The 14,905-nt window shown below is 37.9% G+C and overlaps 1 protein-coding gene across 1 annotated transcript; it reads left to right on the top strand.

The window, feature by feature from the left end:
* Positions 1-9,396: 9,396 nt before the first annotated feature.
* Positions 9,397-10,339, top strand: LOC309865343 (olfactory receptor 2J3-like; the record flags this gene model as incomplete). Its single annotated transcript, XM_082731616.1, is given in 2 exon segments — positions 9,397-9,413; positions 9,415-10,339. Coding segments are annotated over 2 exon segments (942 nt in total).
* Between the last annotated feature and the right edge of the window lie 4,566 nt (positions 10,340-14,905).

Here is a 14,905-nt window from a genome sequence, read left to right as displayed (position 1 = left end):
GAGAGCACCTGGGTGGCTCAGCTGTTTAAGCATCCATCTCTTGATTTCAACTAAGGTCAGGATCTCAAGGTTGTGGGATCAAGCCCTACATAGGGCTTTGCACACAACATGGAGTCTGCTTTTCCCTCTCCCTTTCTCCTTCCCCTGCTCATGATGTCTCTCTCTTTCTCTCTTTCTAATATAAATAAACAAATACAGAAATATCTTTACAAAATGAGTTTTCTGCTCCCTTCTCCCTCTTCTGTCTTTCTGAAACTGCATTAATCCTACATTGCTTCTTTTGATGGCATCACATAGATCATTGGCATTCTTCACTGTTTTCTCGTTCTTTTTTCTTTATCCTTCTCTAACTTGGTAATTTCAAACCTCTTACCTTCTAAATCACAGATTCTTTCTTTTATTTGGTCTATCTGATGCTAAAATTATCTATTGCATATCTTATTTCATTTATGGTATTCTACAGCTCCAGAATTTCTGTTTGGTTCTTAGAAAGATATATATGTTTGCTAATCTTATTTTGTTCATGTATCGTCTTCCTGATTCTGTTGACTTCTTTTCTGTGTTTTCTTATAACACCCTGTGCTTTGGTGAGTGCTGTGAAGTGTGTAAACCTGGTGATTCACAGACCTGTACCCCTGGGGATAAAAATATATGTATATAAAAAATAAAAAATTAAAAAATTAAAAAATTAAAATATGTACTTTGAATTCTCTCTTTTTATTGTGTTATGTTAATCATCATACAATACATCATTAGTTTTTGATGTAGTGTTCCACGATTCATTGTTTACATATAACACCCAGTGCTCCATGCAATATGTGCTACATGAATTCTCTTTTTTAAGATTTTATTTATTTGACAGATAGAGCACAAGTCAGGGGAGTGACAGGCAGAGGGAGAGGGAGAAATAGGAGCCCTGTGTGGGCCTCAGTCCCAGGACCCTGGGATCATGACCTGAGTCAAAAGAAGATGCTTAACTGACTGAGCTACCCAGCCATCCCTTGAATTCTTTATAAAGTAAATTGTGGATCTCCATTTCTGTGGGTTCCATTATTGGAAGACTGCTGTGACTTTTTGGTAATGTCATTTCTTCTTGGTTTTTCATCTTCTTTTAAATTTTTGTGTTACTTTCTTTGCTTTTGAAGTAGCAGTCACCTCCTCCAATTTTAATAAATGCCTTCATGTGAGAAGCCACTTTCACCAACCCTACTAGAGACTCTGAGGCTTTCCAGGACCTTGCCTTGATGCTCCCATTCCAAGCAAGCACATATCTTGAGCTCATATGTCTTCTCTTCTCTTTTTCTCTTTTCTTCTCTTGCATATCTTTTTTTTAATTTTTTATTTTTTATAAACATATATTTTTATCCCCAGGGGTACAGGTCTGTGAATCACCAGGTTTACACACTTCACAGCACTCACCAAAGCACATACCCTCCCCAATGTCCATAATCCCACCCCCTTCTCCCAACCTCCCTCCCCCCAGCAACCCTCAGTTTGTTTTGTGAGATTAAGAGTCACTTGTGGTTTGTCTCCCTCCCAATTCCATCTGTTTCATTGATTCTTCTTCTACCCACCTAAGCCCCCATGTTGCATAGCCACTTCCTCATATCAGGGAGATCATATGATAGTTGTCTTTCTCCGCTTGACTTATCGCTAAGCATGATACGCTCTAGTTCCATCCATGTTGTCACAAATGGCAAGATTTCATTTCTTTTGATGGCTGCATAATATTCCATTGTGTATATATACCACATCTTCTTGATCCATTCATCTGTTGATGGACATCTATGTTTTTTACTTCTTTTTAGCGTAACAGTATTCATTGTTTTTGCACCACATCCAGTGCTCCATGCAATCCATGCCCTCTCCATGGATTGGAGAGGTTGGTTCCCCCAACCTCCCACCCTCCACCTCCTCAAAACCCTCAGATTGTTTTTCAGAGTCCATAGTCTCTCATGATTCACCTCCCCTTCCAATTTCCCTCAACTCCCTTCTCCTAACTCCCCATGTCCTCCATGCTATTTGTTATGCTCCACAAATAAGTGAAACCAAATGATCATTGACTCTCTCTGCTTGACTTATTTCACTCAGCATAATCTCTTCCAGTTCCGTCCATGTTGCTGCCAAAGTTGGGTATTCATCCTTTCTGATGGAGGCATAATACTCCATCGTGTATATGGACCACATCTTCCTTATCCTTTCGTCCGTTGAAGGGCATCTTGGTTCTTTCCACAGTATAGCAACAGTGGCCTTTGATGCTATAAACATTGGGGTACAGATGGCCCTTCTTTTCATTACGTCTGTATTTTGGGGGTAAATGCCCAGTAGTGCAATTGCAGGGTCATAGGGAAGCTCATACAAATGGCTATCAGACACATGAAAAAATGTTCATCTCACTAGCCTTCAGGGAGATTCAAATTAAAACCACATTGAGATATCACCTTACACCAGTTAGAATGGCCAAAATTAGCAAGACAGGAAACAATATGTGTTGGAGAGGATGTGGAGAAAGGGGAACCCTCTTCCACTGTTGATGGGAATGCAAGTTGGTGCAGCCACTTTGGAGAACAGCGTGGAGATTCCTCAAGAACTTTAAAATAGAGCTTCCCTATGACCCTGCCTCTTTGCTTTGTTGACTGTTTCCTTTGCTGTGCAGAAGATTTTGATCTTGATGAAGTTCCAAAAGTTCATCTTCGTTTTTGTTTCCTTTGCCTTTGGAGACATATCTTGAAAGAAGTTGCTGTGGCTGATATCGAAGAGGTTACTGCCTATGTTCTCCTCTAGGATTCTGATAGATTCCTGTCTCACATTGAGGTCTTTTATCCATTTTGAGTTTATCTTTGTGTACAGTGTAAGAGAATGGTCGAGTTTCATTCTTCTACATATAGCTGTCCAGTTTTCCCAGCACCATTTATTGAAGAAACTGTCTTTTTTCCACTGTTTATTTTTTCCTGTTTTGTCGAAGATTATTTGACCATAGAGTTGAGGGTCCCTATCTGGGCTCTCTACATCATTAATTTTTGATGTAGTGTTCCATGATTCATTGTTTGTGTATAATACACAGTGCTCCATGAAATAAGTGTTACTGTGCTCACCCATTCCCCCACTCACCTCCCCTCTGAAACCCTCAGTTTGATTTCCAGAGTCCATAGTCTCTCATGGTTCATCTCTCTCTCAGATTCCTGCCCTTCATTTTTCCCGTCCTTGTTCTCATGTACTCCATGCTATTCCTTACATTCCACATATAAGTGAAACCATATAATTGTCTTTCTCTGTTTGACTTATTTCACTTAGCATAATCTCCTCCAGTCCATGTCAATGCAAATAGTGGGTATTCATCCTTTCAGATGGTTGAGCAATATTCCTTTGTATATATGGACCACATCTTTATCCATTCATCTGTTGAAGGACTTCTTGTCTCCTTCCACAGTTTGGCTATTGTGGACATTGCTGCTATGAACATTTGGGATGCATAAGACCCTTCTTATCCCTATATCTGTATCTTTGCAGTAAATACTCAATAGTTCAATTGCTGGGTCATGGGGTACCTCTATTTTTATCATCTTGCGTAACCTCCATACTATTTTCCAAAGTGGCTGTACTCATTCCTACCAACAGTGTAAGAGGATCCCCCTTTCTCCACCACTTTGCCAAGACTTGTAGTTTCTTGTCTTGTCAACTTTTGTCATTGTATCTGTTGTAAGGTGGTTTCTCATCATGGTTTTGATTTTAATTGCCCTGATGGCTAATGATGTTGAACATTTTTTCATCTGTCTATTATCCATCTGTATGTCTTCCTTGGAGAAATGACCATTCAGAGGAAAAAGATGGTGGAGGGGTAAGGGAACTTCTTTCAACATGTCCCCTGAATTGCACTGGGTATCTAGCAGACAATTCTGAACATCCATGAAACCACCCTGAGATGTAAGAAGATACATCTGGATCTCTACAAAGAGAATCTCTCAGGACGTTGGTCTCAAAGTATGAAGCAGGGAGCCATGATTCCACGGGCAGATAAACAGAAGGGGGAGGGAGCTGCCATAAGTGGTTGAGCTGAGAAGGTGAAATAGTAGTTTTCTATCCTTGTACAAACAGAATATTACATCACTTTCTCTATAAAATCACAGGAGACTTTAATGGTTTACATAAATGGAAGATGGCTTTGTGTGGCAGTGGTTTATCTCTCACATATATTCGCAAAATGTGTGTGGCTGAACTTATATCGGAGTGACAAAAAGATATGGCTTTGGAGCCAGCATACTTGGTTTCACATCCTGCTGCCACCACTAACACTGTGGCAAAAGATGAGTGGCTTAAATTCTCTGTACCTCAGTTTCCTCATTTAGAGAAGTTGGTAATTACACTAGCTTTCTGTATAGGGTACTGGTGGGGATTAAAAGGGCCACCTTATGCCAAGTGTTTAAAATATTCTAATGCTTATTAAGTTCATTAGAAGTATTTGCTATTATTACTAGGGAAGGCACATCAGAACCGGTGTAAAATCGGAAGCTACTATGTAAAGCCTAAGGTATCCAGACAGAGTTCAAGTGTGAAAGGCAAGTGAGATGAGTTGGGCTATTGTAGAACCAAAGCACTGTTAGAGTTTGGAGGAAATAAGGGAGATACCAGCTTAAGACTTTCTAATTAATGTCTGTGCCTCTTGGTAGACGAGCAGATATGCAATATAGAAAACAGGCCACAGCATTAGCCATGTGATTTGTTATTAGGAAATAAAAATCCCTTCATGGACAGAGGTTTAAATGGGAAGTCAAGGGAAGTTGTTAATGGAAGATTTTTGAAAAATTAAAATTGATAATCATCATAACATTCAGTATAAAAGGTTAGAGTGATATATGAATTATTTTCAGAAATTTCAGAAGTTTTTTTTATTATTTAAATTCCAGAGTTAGCTAACATACAATGTAGTATTAGTTTCAGGTGTAGAATTTAGTGACTCATCACTTACATACAACAGGATTTCTCATCACAAGTGATTCCCTCAACTCACCTCCCCCCACATCTCCCCTCTGATAATCACCAGATTGTTCTCTGTAGTTAAGAGTTTGTATCTTGGTTTGCCCCTCTCTCCCCCAACCCTTTGCTATCATTGGTTTTATTTCTTAAATTCCACATATATACTAAATCATGCAGTATTTGTCTTTCTCTTACTGACTTATTTCATTAACATTATACTCTGTAGCTCCATCCATGTAATTGCAAATGGAAAAACTTCATTCTTTTTTTAAGGCCAAGTAATATATTAATATATGAATATTATGACATCTTTTTTTTTCTCAGCTCTAGGGTTAGGTTTAGGTTTAGGACCAGGTTTATGGGAAGGGTTGGTGTTACTGCCAGAGTGATGGTATGTGCCTAGTATCCTGCAGCTCAGAGACTCTCAAGAGGGTTAAGTTTATGTCAGGGTTTGAATTAGGGGTTAGGAATTAGGAGTTAAGGGTTAGAGTTGGGGTGAGGGCTAGGGTTTAGTTAAGGAATGTGCCTAACAATGTGTAGTTGAGAGACATTTCCATAGAATGAAACACCAGAGTCCTGTTGGGGTGAGAATAGATATGCTTGTGGAAGGAGATAAGGGAAGATGAGATGAGAGAGATGAGAGAAGGAGGGTATTTGGGGCTCTAAATACTCTTTAAATAGGTTCTCTAAATTTTGTAGGCATAAACGTACAACTGAATTTAAAAGACAACCAAGAAGGCATAAACAGTGTAGGATGACTCTCAAAGACCACTAGGTTAATAAAGAAAAGTTTTGTTTTAATATATACCACCTTTCCTGTTTCATAACTCCTGAATCTCCCCTACTTTTAACCAGTTATCTGGTAAATTCGGATTCTACCCTGATGGGAAGGAGTGGAAAAATCAGGTGACTCTGCAGAACCGATTCCCTTCATTGACAATACAACTCAAAGCAACTTTTCCCCTGTCGTTTGGTGATAAATTTTGTGGCATCTTGGTACAAATGCGACATCAAGTTGAAGGTATTTCTGTGAAGAGGATTATTTTGACAAACTCAACACCCCAAAACAAATAAACCAGTCAAGAAATGGGCAGAAGGCATGAACAGACACTTCTCCAAAAAAGATATGCAAAAGGCTAACAGACACAAGAAAAAATGTCCAACATCACTAAATACCATCAAGAAAATACCAATCAAAACCACAATGAGATACCACCTCACACCAGTCAGAATGACAAAAATTTTAAAAATAGGAAACAACAAATGTTGGCAAGGATGTTTAGGAAGAGGAACCCTCTTACACTATTGTGTAAGAAGGCAACCTGGTGCAGCCACTCTGGAAAACTGTATGAAAGTCCCTCAAGGCATTAAAAATAGAGCTACCCTACAACTCAGCTATTGTTCAACTAGGTAGTTATCCCAAAGATACAGATGTAGTGAAAATAAGGGGCACATGCTCCCCAATGCTCATAGCAACAATGTCCACAAGAGCCAAACTGTGAAAGGATGTGAAATGTCCTTCAACAGATGAATGGATAAAGAATATGTGGTTCATATATACAATGGAATACTATACAGCCATCAGAAAGGATGAATACCTACCATTTGCATTGACATGGATGGAACTGGAGGATTGTGCAAAGTGAAATAAGTCTAGCAGAGAAAGACAATTATCATATGGTTTCATTCATATGTGGAAAGAAGGAATAACACATAGAACCCTAGCAGAAGTGAGGGAAAACTAAACGGGAAGAAATCAGGGAGGGAGACAAACCATGAGAGACTGTGGACCCCAGGAAACAAACTGAGGGCTACAGAAGGGAGGGTGTTGGTGATATGGGGTAGCCTGGTGGTAGGTATTAAGGAGAGCATGTGTTGTGATGAGAACTGGGTATTATGCACAGCTAATGAATCACTGAACACTACATTAAAAACTAATGATGTACTATATGTTGTTTAACTGAGCATAATTAAACAATGAGTTTTATCTTGTGAACATTATACTGTTCTTACCTGGACAGTTCCTTGAAGGGCATTAATTGCAATATTGATATTTGTGTTCCCCATGGTCCCAGTCAAGGAATGAAAGTCCTTTTTGTTTCCACAAAGGTTCTGTTTGCTCTGGGATAAGAATTCCATCCCCTGATACCTTAAATGCCCCAAAGAATTCCGGCATTCTGTTCAAAGTACATCTTTTGGACAAGACCAGGCTTTCTCTTCTGTGATACTGACAATCACAGTTTGTTTTAGACTCTGCTTCCCAAGGATAGATTTTGAACATTATTAGCACAGATGATACAGGAAGACAGGGTGATATTTTCAGATTGCATGGCAGCCTGAATGTTTGTGTTGCTAAGTACACAGTAAGGCATAGGCCAGGAAAAGAACAGCAGGGAGAGTGGATAAATACAGGAAAGTCAACATGGAAAGGTTGAGAGAGTGCCGCTTATGACTCAAGTTTAGTTCAAAGGAACAGATATGACAGGAATTCAGAGAATGTCTGTTAGTGACGCTGGGGTGAGAAGACACTGCTAAGCCATCCATTTTCCCTACAATGTTTGTCTTCAAGGAAGAGAGAGAGATTTTGTTCCACAGTTCAAAAGGTACCATTGATAGGGTCTTCATTCCCCCTTCTCCACTAAGAGGAAATCAAGCCATGAATCTCTGAACTTCTTTCATTATGAATTCTGTATTTTTTGCCCCTTATCTCCTATCCCTTTTTACTTCTAGGAGAATGCTGAACAACAGCTGATGCAGCAGTTAAAGAAACAACACATAACTGCCACTTTCTTTTAATTAATGTAGTAAGGAATTCAGGCTGCTTTGTAAGGGAAGGAAACACCCACAGCATCTGAATTAAAATATTTTGTGTTTTATTACTATTTATTTTAGGGAAATAAGAAATCCCTTAGAACACCCCCCCCCATCCCCCATGAGGTTGACACTTACCTTATCAATAATATTAAAAAGCATATAGTTATATTTGAGAGTTAGTCTTAAGGTCTTGGGTCACATTCAATGGTCCTATCTTTCTAGCTGTAACTCAACCAATTAGACATCCCTTATCTTTTTCAAGGTTACAATATTTGAGCTAGTAAAAGTCCCTCAAAAGACTGCAGGTGGATCTGTTCTGGTTGAATTTGTCTTTGCCATCTTCTATCAGAGAGTGAGGGGCAGATGTGGCTGGGAAAACTGTTTGGGAACATGTAAGTCTGAGCTATTATATCTTTTAAAAGCAACTATATATTAAAGTGTTTGTCTTCTATGAAAAATTAGTAACACAAGAGAAAAAGCCAACTGAAAACCAAATTATTAATGTACGTTTGAGTTGCGTAACTTCATTTTTTTTTACAAAAGAACAAACACAAGATAAATTGTTAATTGGATTTTATGCAATCCTCACAATCTTTGTCCATTAAAACTCAATTAATTTTCTATTCAGAGGCACCAACTGAAATCGTAGAAAACCTAAAAATGTGGAATAATTATAAATTATGACTCAGAGTTCAAATGTCTTAGCTGCTGTTGTAAAGCACATGAGATTGTGTGGAAACTATCTTTCCATGCTGTTGTCCAGGCCTCACAGCCTGTGATTCACACCCTTTCAATCCCAAGCACCACCACTGGTTCCTACCCTCTTTCCTGCTCCAAACACCCTCCTCTTTCCTCTTGTTCCCTCTGCAGTTTCCTTCAACTCTGTATTTTCATTTTGGTCATGCAAAACTAGTTCTAGTCTCATTTGTGATTGGAAGCATTCTATTATTGAAACATCCGGTCTATTTCACTTTTCAATCAGGATTAAGATCTTTATTTTAGCTCATAGTGTGAATACCCATTTTTGGATGTGTGTTACACACATGCTTATAGTTCAGTCGCATGCGATTTTCTGTCTAGATATAAGCTATTAGCATAAATAAATAAGAATATTTTGTTCATCTTATAATGCAATTGAACTTATTTTTTTTCACCCAACACTGACATTTTAAAATTGTTACTGAGTTATTTTTCATCTCATGGTAAACCCCCATTTATATGTAAGATTATTTAAACTACAGATGTTCCTTTCTCTGTCCCACAAAACAGGAAGTAACCCTGAAATACATAAAAGGTGAATAAAGTGAAAGTGTATCTTTTTGTAAAACTCAAAAAGATTATTTTTTATGAAAATTGTCTTTTGGCTGTGTGGGATGTGATCTTTAATTTTTATTTACCCAAATACTAACGTAGGGATGCATGAAAAGAACTCATTCTCTTGAAAAGTTATTGATTTTTTACCCACGACAAGAAAAATATCTGAATGACACATAAAAATAAAGCTATAAAAATGCTATTCTCATAGGTTTTTGCCAGTCTGCACGTAGGAGACTGGCAATGAGTGGGCAGCTTTTGAGTTTATGATTCTTCCTTCAGGTACAGAGAAAAATGAATGATGACAGGAGAAAATTCAAGTTCTGAAGGTTACTTTGTTCTACTGGGTTTTTCCAACTGGCCCCATCTGGAGGTAGCGCTCTTTGTGGTCATCTTGATATTCTACTTAATGACATTGGTGGGCAACCTGTTTATCATTATCTTGTCGTACCTGGACGCTCATCTCCACACGCCCATGTACTTCTTCCTCTCAAACCTCTCTTTTCTGGATCTCTGCTACACCACCAGCTCCATCCCTCAGTTGCTGGTCAACCTCTGGGGCCCAGAAAAGACCATCTCTTACACCGGTTGCATGATTCAACTTTACTTTGCCCTTGCACTGGGAACCACAGAGTGTGTCCTCCTGGTGGTGATGTCCTATGACCGTTATGCAGCTGTCTGTAGACCCTTGCATTACACTGTCCTCATGAATCCTCGTTTCTGCCACCTGTTGGCTGTGGCTTCCTGGGTCAGTGGCTTTACCGCCTCAGCACTTCATTCCTCCTTTACCTTCTGGGTACCCTTATGTGGACATCGCCAAGTGGACCATTTCTTCTGTGAAGTTCCAGCACTGCTGCGATTATCATGTGCTGATACCCATGTGAATGAGCTGACCCTCTTGATCATGAGCTCCATTTTTGTTCTCATACCACTCATCCTCATTCTCAGCTCATATAGTGCCATTGCCCGGGCTGTGCTGAGGATGCAGTCAACCACCGGACTTCAGAGAGCTTTTAGGACATGTGGAGCCCATCTTATGGTTGTGTCCCTCTTTTTCATTCCCGTCATCTGCATATATCTGCAGCCACCATCAGGAAAGTCTCAAGATCAAGGCAAGTTCATTGCCCTCTTTTATACTGTAGTCACGCCTAGCCTCAACCCTCTAATCTATACTCTGAGAAACAAAGATGTAAGAGGGGCAGTAAGGAGACTCGTGGGGCAGGAGAGGGAGATGTGACAGAGAGATCACAATTTCTGTCTTGCAATTTTTGTTCAGAGTCTTGTCCATCTTGGAGGGTGGTTTCCCTGATTCTTTGATACTCATTTTGTTCTACACCCCAGGAAATATATAAGAAAATTTCAGCCTGAATTTTGGGTTCTTTTTATTGGCTTATTCTAAAAATATTATCTAAAGAAAACTTTTTTTGTTTGTACCACTTTAACCTTAATAATTCCATATTTAGTGTCCATAGAAATTAGAGACTGGGTTTTAAGGATAATGTGCTAATTTATGAACTGAGAATTAATATCTATGGAAAGGGGAACAATATAGCAAAGGCACAAATGAATGGAGTCTTTGGTCAAAAACAGGCATTTGATTTAGCTAAGTGGTCAAACTGTATGACAGTTCTTTGGTTGAAGCATACTATTTTAAGATACTAAATTATATGAGCGTTTTACTCTATAGGTATATACACTGGTTACAGTGAGGAGTATAAAGAAAGATCTATTCAAATGGATAAAGATACATGTGTTCATCTACTCATTCATTCATTTATTTACTTGTTAGCTAAATGTCTTCTAGATCTTACATTTTTGCTAACATAGACAAACACTATGATAAATGGTAGACACTCTTTTTAATGTAAATATAACTCATTTTCTGGTGGAAGAAACGAAAATGTAAGGTGAAAAATGAAGTATCTTTATATGACTTAATTTAAGTCATATTATTTAAGTCACTGGGCATGGTGCTAGTAAATTAGGGTAGCTTTGATGATGAACACTGGGTGATATACTGAACTAATGAATTACTGAAAATTATATCAAAAACAACTGATGTACTGTACCTTTGCTAACTGAATTTAAACTTAAAAATTAAGGGGGAGAATGAGGTAGGGGAAATCGGAGGGGGAGATGAACCATGAGAGACTGTGGACTCTGAGAAACAAACAGGGCTTTGGAGGGGTTTTGGTGGTGGGTATTAAGGAGGGCACATATTGCATGGAGCAGTGGGTGTGGTGCATAAACAATGAATTTTGGAACACTGAAAAAAATAAAAATAAAAATATGATTTCTTAAAAAAATTAAGGTAACTTTTTTAAAATTGAAATTTAATTTAATTAACATATAGCGCATTACTAGTTTCAGAGTTAACGTAGTGATTCCTCAGTTTCATGTAACACCCAGTGCTCATCACCTCAGTGCCCTCCTTCACCCATCACCCAGCTATAGGGTAGCTTTTTATTTATTTATTTTTTCGCACGTGTTAAACTACTTTTTTTTTTTTTAAAATTTTAGTCCTCAGAAAGGCAGTTCAATTACTGTGGAGTACTGGGCACAAGACAAATTAGCAGCACTATATCCAGTAGGCCACGTCATATTTTATTTCCTTTCTTTTTTTAATTTAAATTCAATTAGCCTTTGTAGAGTACATCATTTGTTTTTGGTATAATGTTAAATGATTCATTAGTTTCAAAGAACACCGAGTGTTCATCATATCACCTGCTCCCCTTAATGCCCATCACTCAACTACCCCCTCCCCACATCCACCTCCTTTCCTCTAACTTTCAAAACTAAGGATACACTGTATATTAGTTAATTAAACATAATTTTAAAAATAGGGTATCTTTCTATTTTTTATTTTTTATTGTTATGTTAGTCATGATACAGCATATCATTAGTTTATGATATAGTGTTCCATGACTCATTGTTTGCCTTTTTGAAATTTAAAATAAAACCAGTGGTCTGGCCATAAATCTTGAAAAATCAATATCATTTGGTAATTCCTATAGGAAGATGACAATATTAAAGAAAACCCAAACCACAGTATGTGTTTAATTTGCTTTGACTTAGTTAATGACATACTGAAGAGACAGTAAAACTTTTCTTTTAAACATTGTTACTCTTTGCTAGGCAGAATTCATTTTTAATGTTGAAAAGAAAATTGATTCATATCCTTTAATTTATCACTCTTAGTGGTAGTTAATAACATTGATGAATCACACACTTCTGTGTGATTTTTTTAACTACTTAATAATATGAATATGTCATTTTTTTCTTGTAATCCCTTGGCCAATTTATTACACACATCATTCTCCCCCATCACCACTTGAAATAAATCTACTTTGCATATTCTACTTCAGAGTGGAAGACATGTTCAGTCAAAGCTAGTCAGCTTATAGATAGGAACAGTGGTCCAGGGACAATTTATTTTATTTTGTTTTGTTTTGTTTTGTTTTGTTTTATTTTGTTATGTTAGTCACCATACAGTACTTCATTCGTTTTTGACATAGTGCTCCATGATTCACTGTTTGCAGACAATTTTTTTTTTAAGCAGTATCTTAGAAACTCATTACATTTGCAGCTGTAATTCAGACATTAGTTGTGGTTTTTCGCCTCTTTTAAGATCTAGATGTAATTAACCTAGATCTTTTTAAATAGATCATAAAATTAAGAAAATAGATGTGCTGGATTTCCCCTAGGTTCCTGAGTGCATTACCATTATGTGGTCTGCTGTACTTGGATTCCCTCTCTGCAGATTTTGCTTTATTCTCTCATCTTGTTTTTATTTTTTTATTTTTATTTTTTAAATTTCTTTTCAGTGTACCAGAACTCATTGTTTATGCACCACACCCAGTGCTCCATGCAATACATGCCCTCCATAATACCCACCACCAGGCTCACCCAACATCCCACCCCCCTCCCCTTCACAACCCTCAGATTGTTTTTCAGAGCCCATAGTCTCTCATGGTTTGTCTCCCCCTCTAATTTCCCCCAACTCCCTTCTCCTCTCCATCTCCCCATGTCCTCTGTGTTATTTCTTATGCTCCACAAATATCTCATCTTGCTTTTAATCTCTCACTGGACATGAACACTGATAGAAGGTACAGTCCCATGTCTTGAACCTATCCACAAGTAAGGCTCATGTATGTAATAGAATTTTTATTAAATATTAAGTAATTAAATAATAATTTTAATATTAAATCATGTGATGGGATCACTTCACATATCACACAAACTTTACAAAATGTAAAAACACAGACTCCTCCTGCCTCCCTGGAGATCTTACCATTGGGAAACCTCATGTAGCACTCCAATCTTTCAATATATAAATGGTCCTCTTTTTTTCCAAGTCTAGCAAAGTATAATTTACATATGATAAAATCCATCCACTTAAAATGTGCATTTCAATGAGTTTTCACAAATGTATAGTTAAACCTGTTGTGTCTTGTGTTGTTAATTTTAGCCATTCTGACAGGTGTGAGGTGGTATCATCCTGGTTTTGATTTGTATTTCCCTGATGATGAGTGGCATTGAGCATCTTTTCATGTTTCTGTTAGCCATATGGACGCCTTCTTTAGAAAAGTGTCCATTCATGTTATCTGCCCAATTCTTGACCAGATTATTTGGGGGTTTTGGGTTGAGTTTAGTAAGTTCTTTATAGATTTTGGATACTAACCCTTTAACAGACATGTCATTTGCAAATATCTTCTCATATTCCCAGGCTGCCATTTAGTTTTGTTGATTGTTTCCTTCACTATGCAGAGGCTTTTTATCTAGATGAAGTCCCAATAGTTTATTTTTGCTTTTGTTTCCCTTGCCTGTGGTGACATGTCTAGTAAGAAGTTGCTACAGTTGAGGTCAAAGAGGTTGCTGCCTGTTTTCTCCTCTAGGATTTTGATGGACTCCTGCCTCTAACTAAGGTCTTTGATCCATTTTGAGTTTATCTTTGGGTATGGTTTAAGAAAGTGATCCAGTTTCGAGAGATTATGCTGAGTGAAATAAGTCAAGCAGAGAGAGTCAAGTATCATATGGTTTCACTTATTTGAGGAGCATAACAAATAACCTGGAGGACATGGGGGAAATGGAGAGGAGAAGGGAGTTGAGGGAAATTGGAAGGGGAGGTGAACCATGAGAGACTATGGACTCTGAAAAACAACCTGAGAGTTTTGAAGGGGCAGGGAGTGGGAGGTTGGGGGAACCAGGTGGTGGGTATTAAGGAGGGCACAGATTGCATGGAGCACTGGGTGTGGTGCAAAAACAATGAATATTGTTACACTGAAAAGAAAATTAAAAAAAAAAAGAAAAGAAAGAAAGAAAGTGATCCAGTTTCATTCTTCCTTTGCTGTGAACTTTTCATAGATGGTTTTTATGAAATTAAGGAAAGTTCCCTCTATCCCTACAATATGAAGAGTTTTATCAAGAAAGGGTGCTGTACATCAGAAAGGATGAATACCCAACTTTTGTATCAATATTGATTGGACTGGAGGAAATTATGCTGACTGAAATGAGTCAAGCAGAGAAAATCAATTATATAGTTTCACTTACTTTTGGAGCATAGGGAATAACATGGAGGAAATTAGGAGAAGGAAAGGAAAAGTGAATTGGGGAAAACTGGAAGGGGAGATGAAGCATGAGAGACTGTAGATTCTGAGAAACAAACAGGGTCTTGGAGGGGAGGAAAGTGGGGGGATGGGTATGCCTGGAGTTGGGTATTATTAAGGAGGGCACATATTGCATGGAGCACTGGGTGTGGTACATAAACAATGAATCTCAGAACACTGAAAAAATAAAATAAAAA

Source organism: Mustela nivalis (assembly GCF_964662115.1).
Source record: "Mustela nivalis genome assembly, chromosome: 5".
Taxonomy (NCBI): Eukaryota; Metazoa; Chordata; class Mammalia; order Carnivora; family Mustelidae; genus Mustela; species Mustela nivalis.
This window is presented reverse-complemented; position numbering and strand designations above follow the sequence as displayed.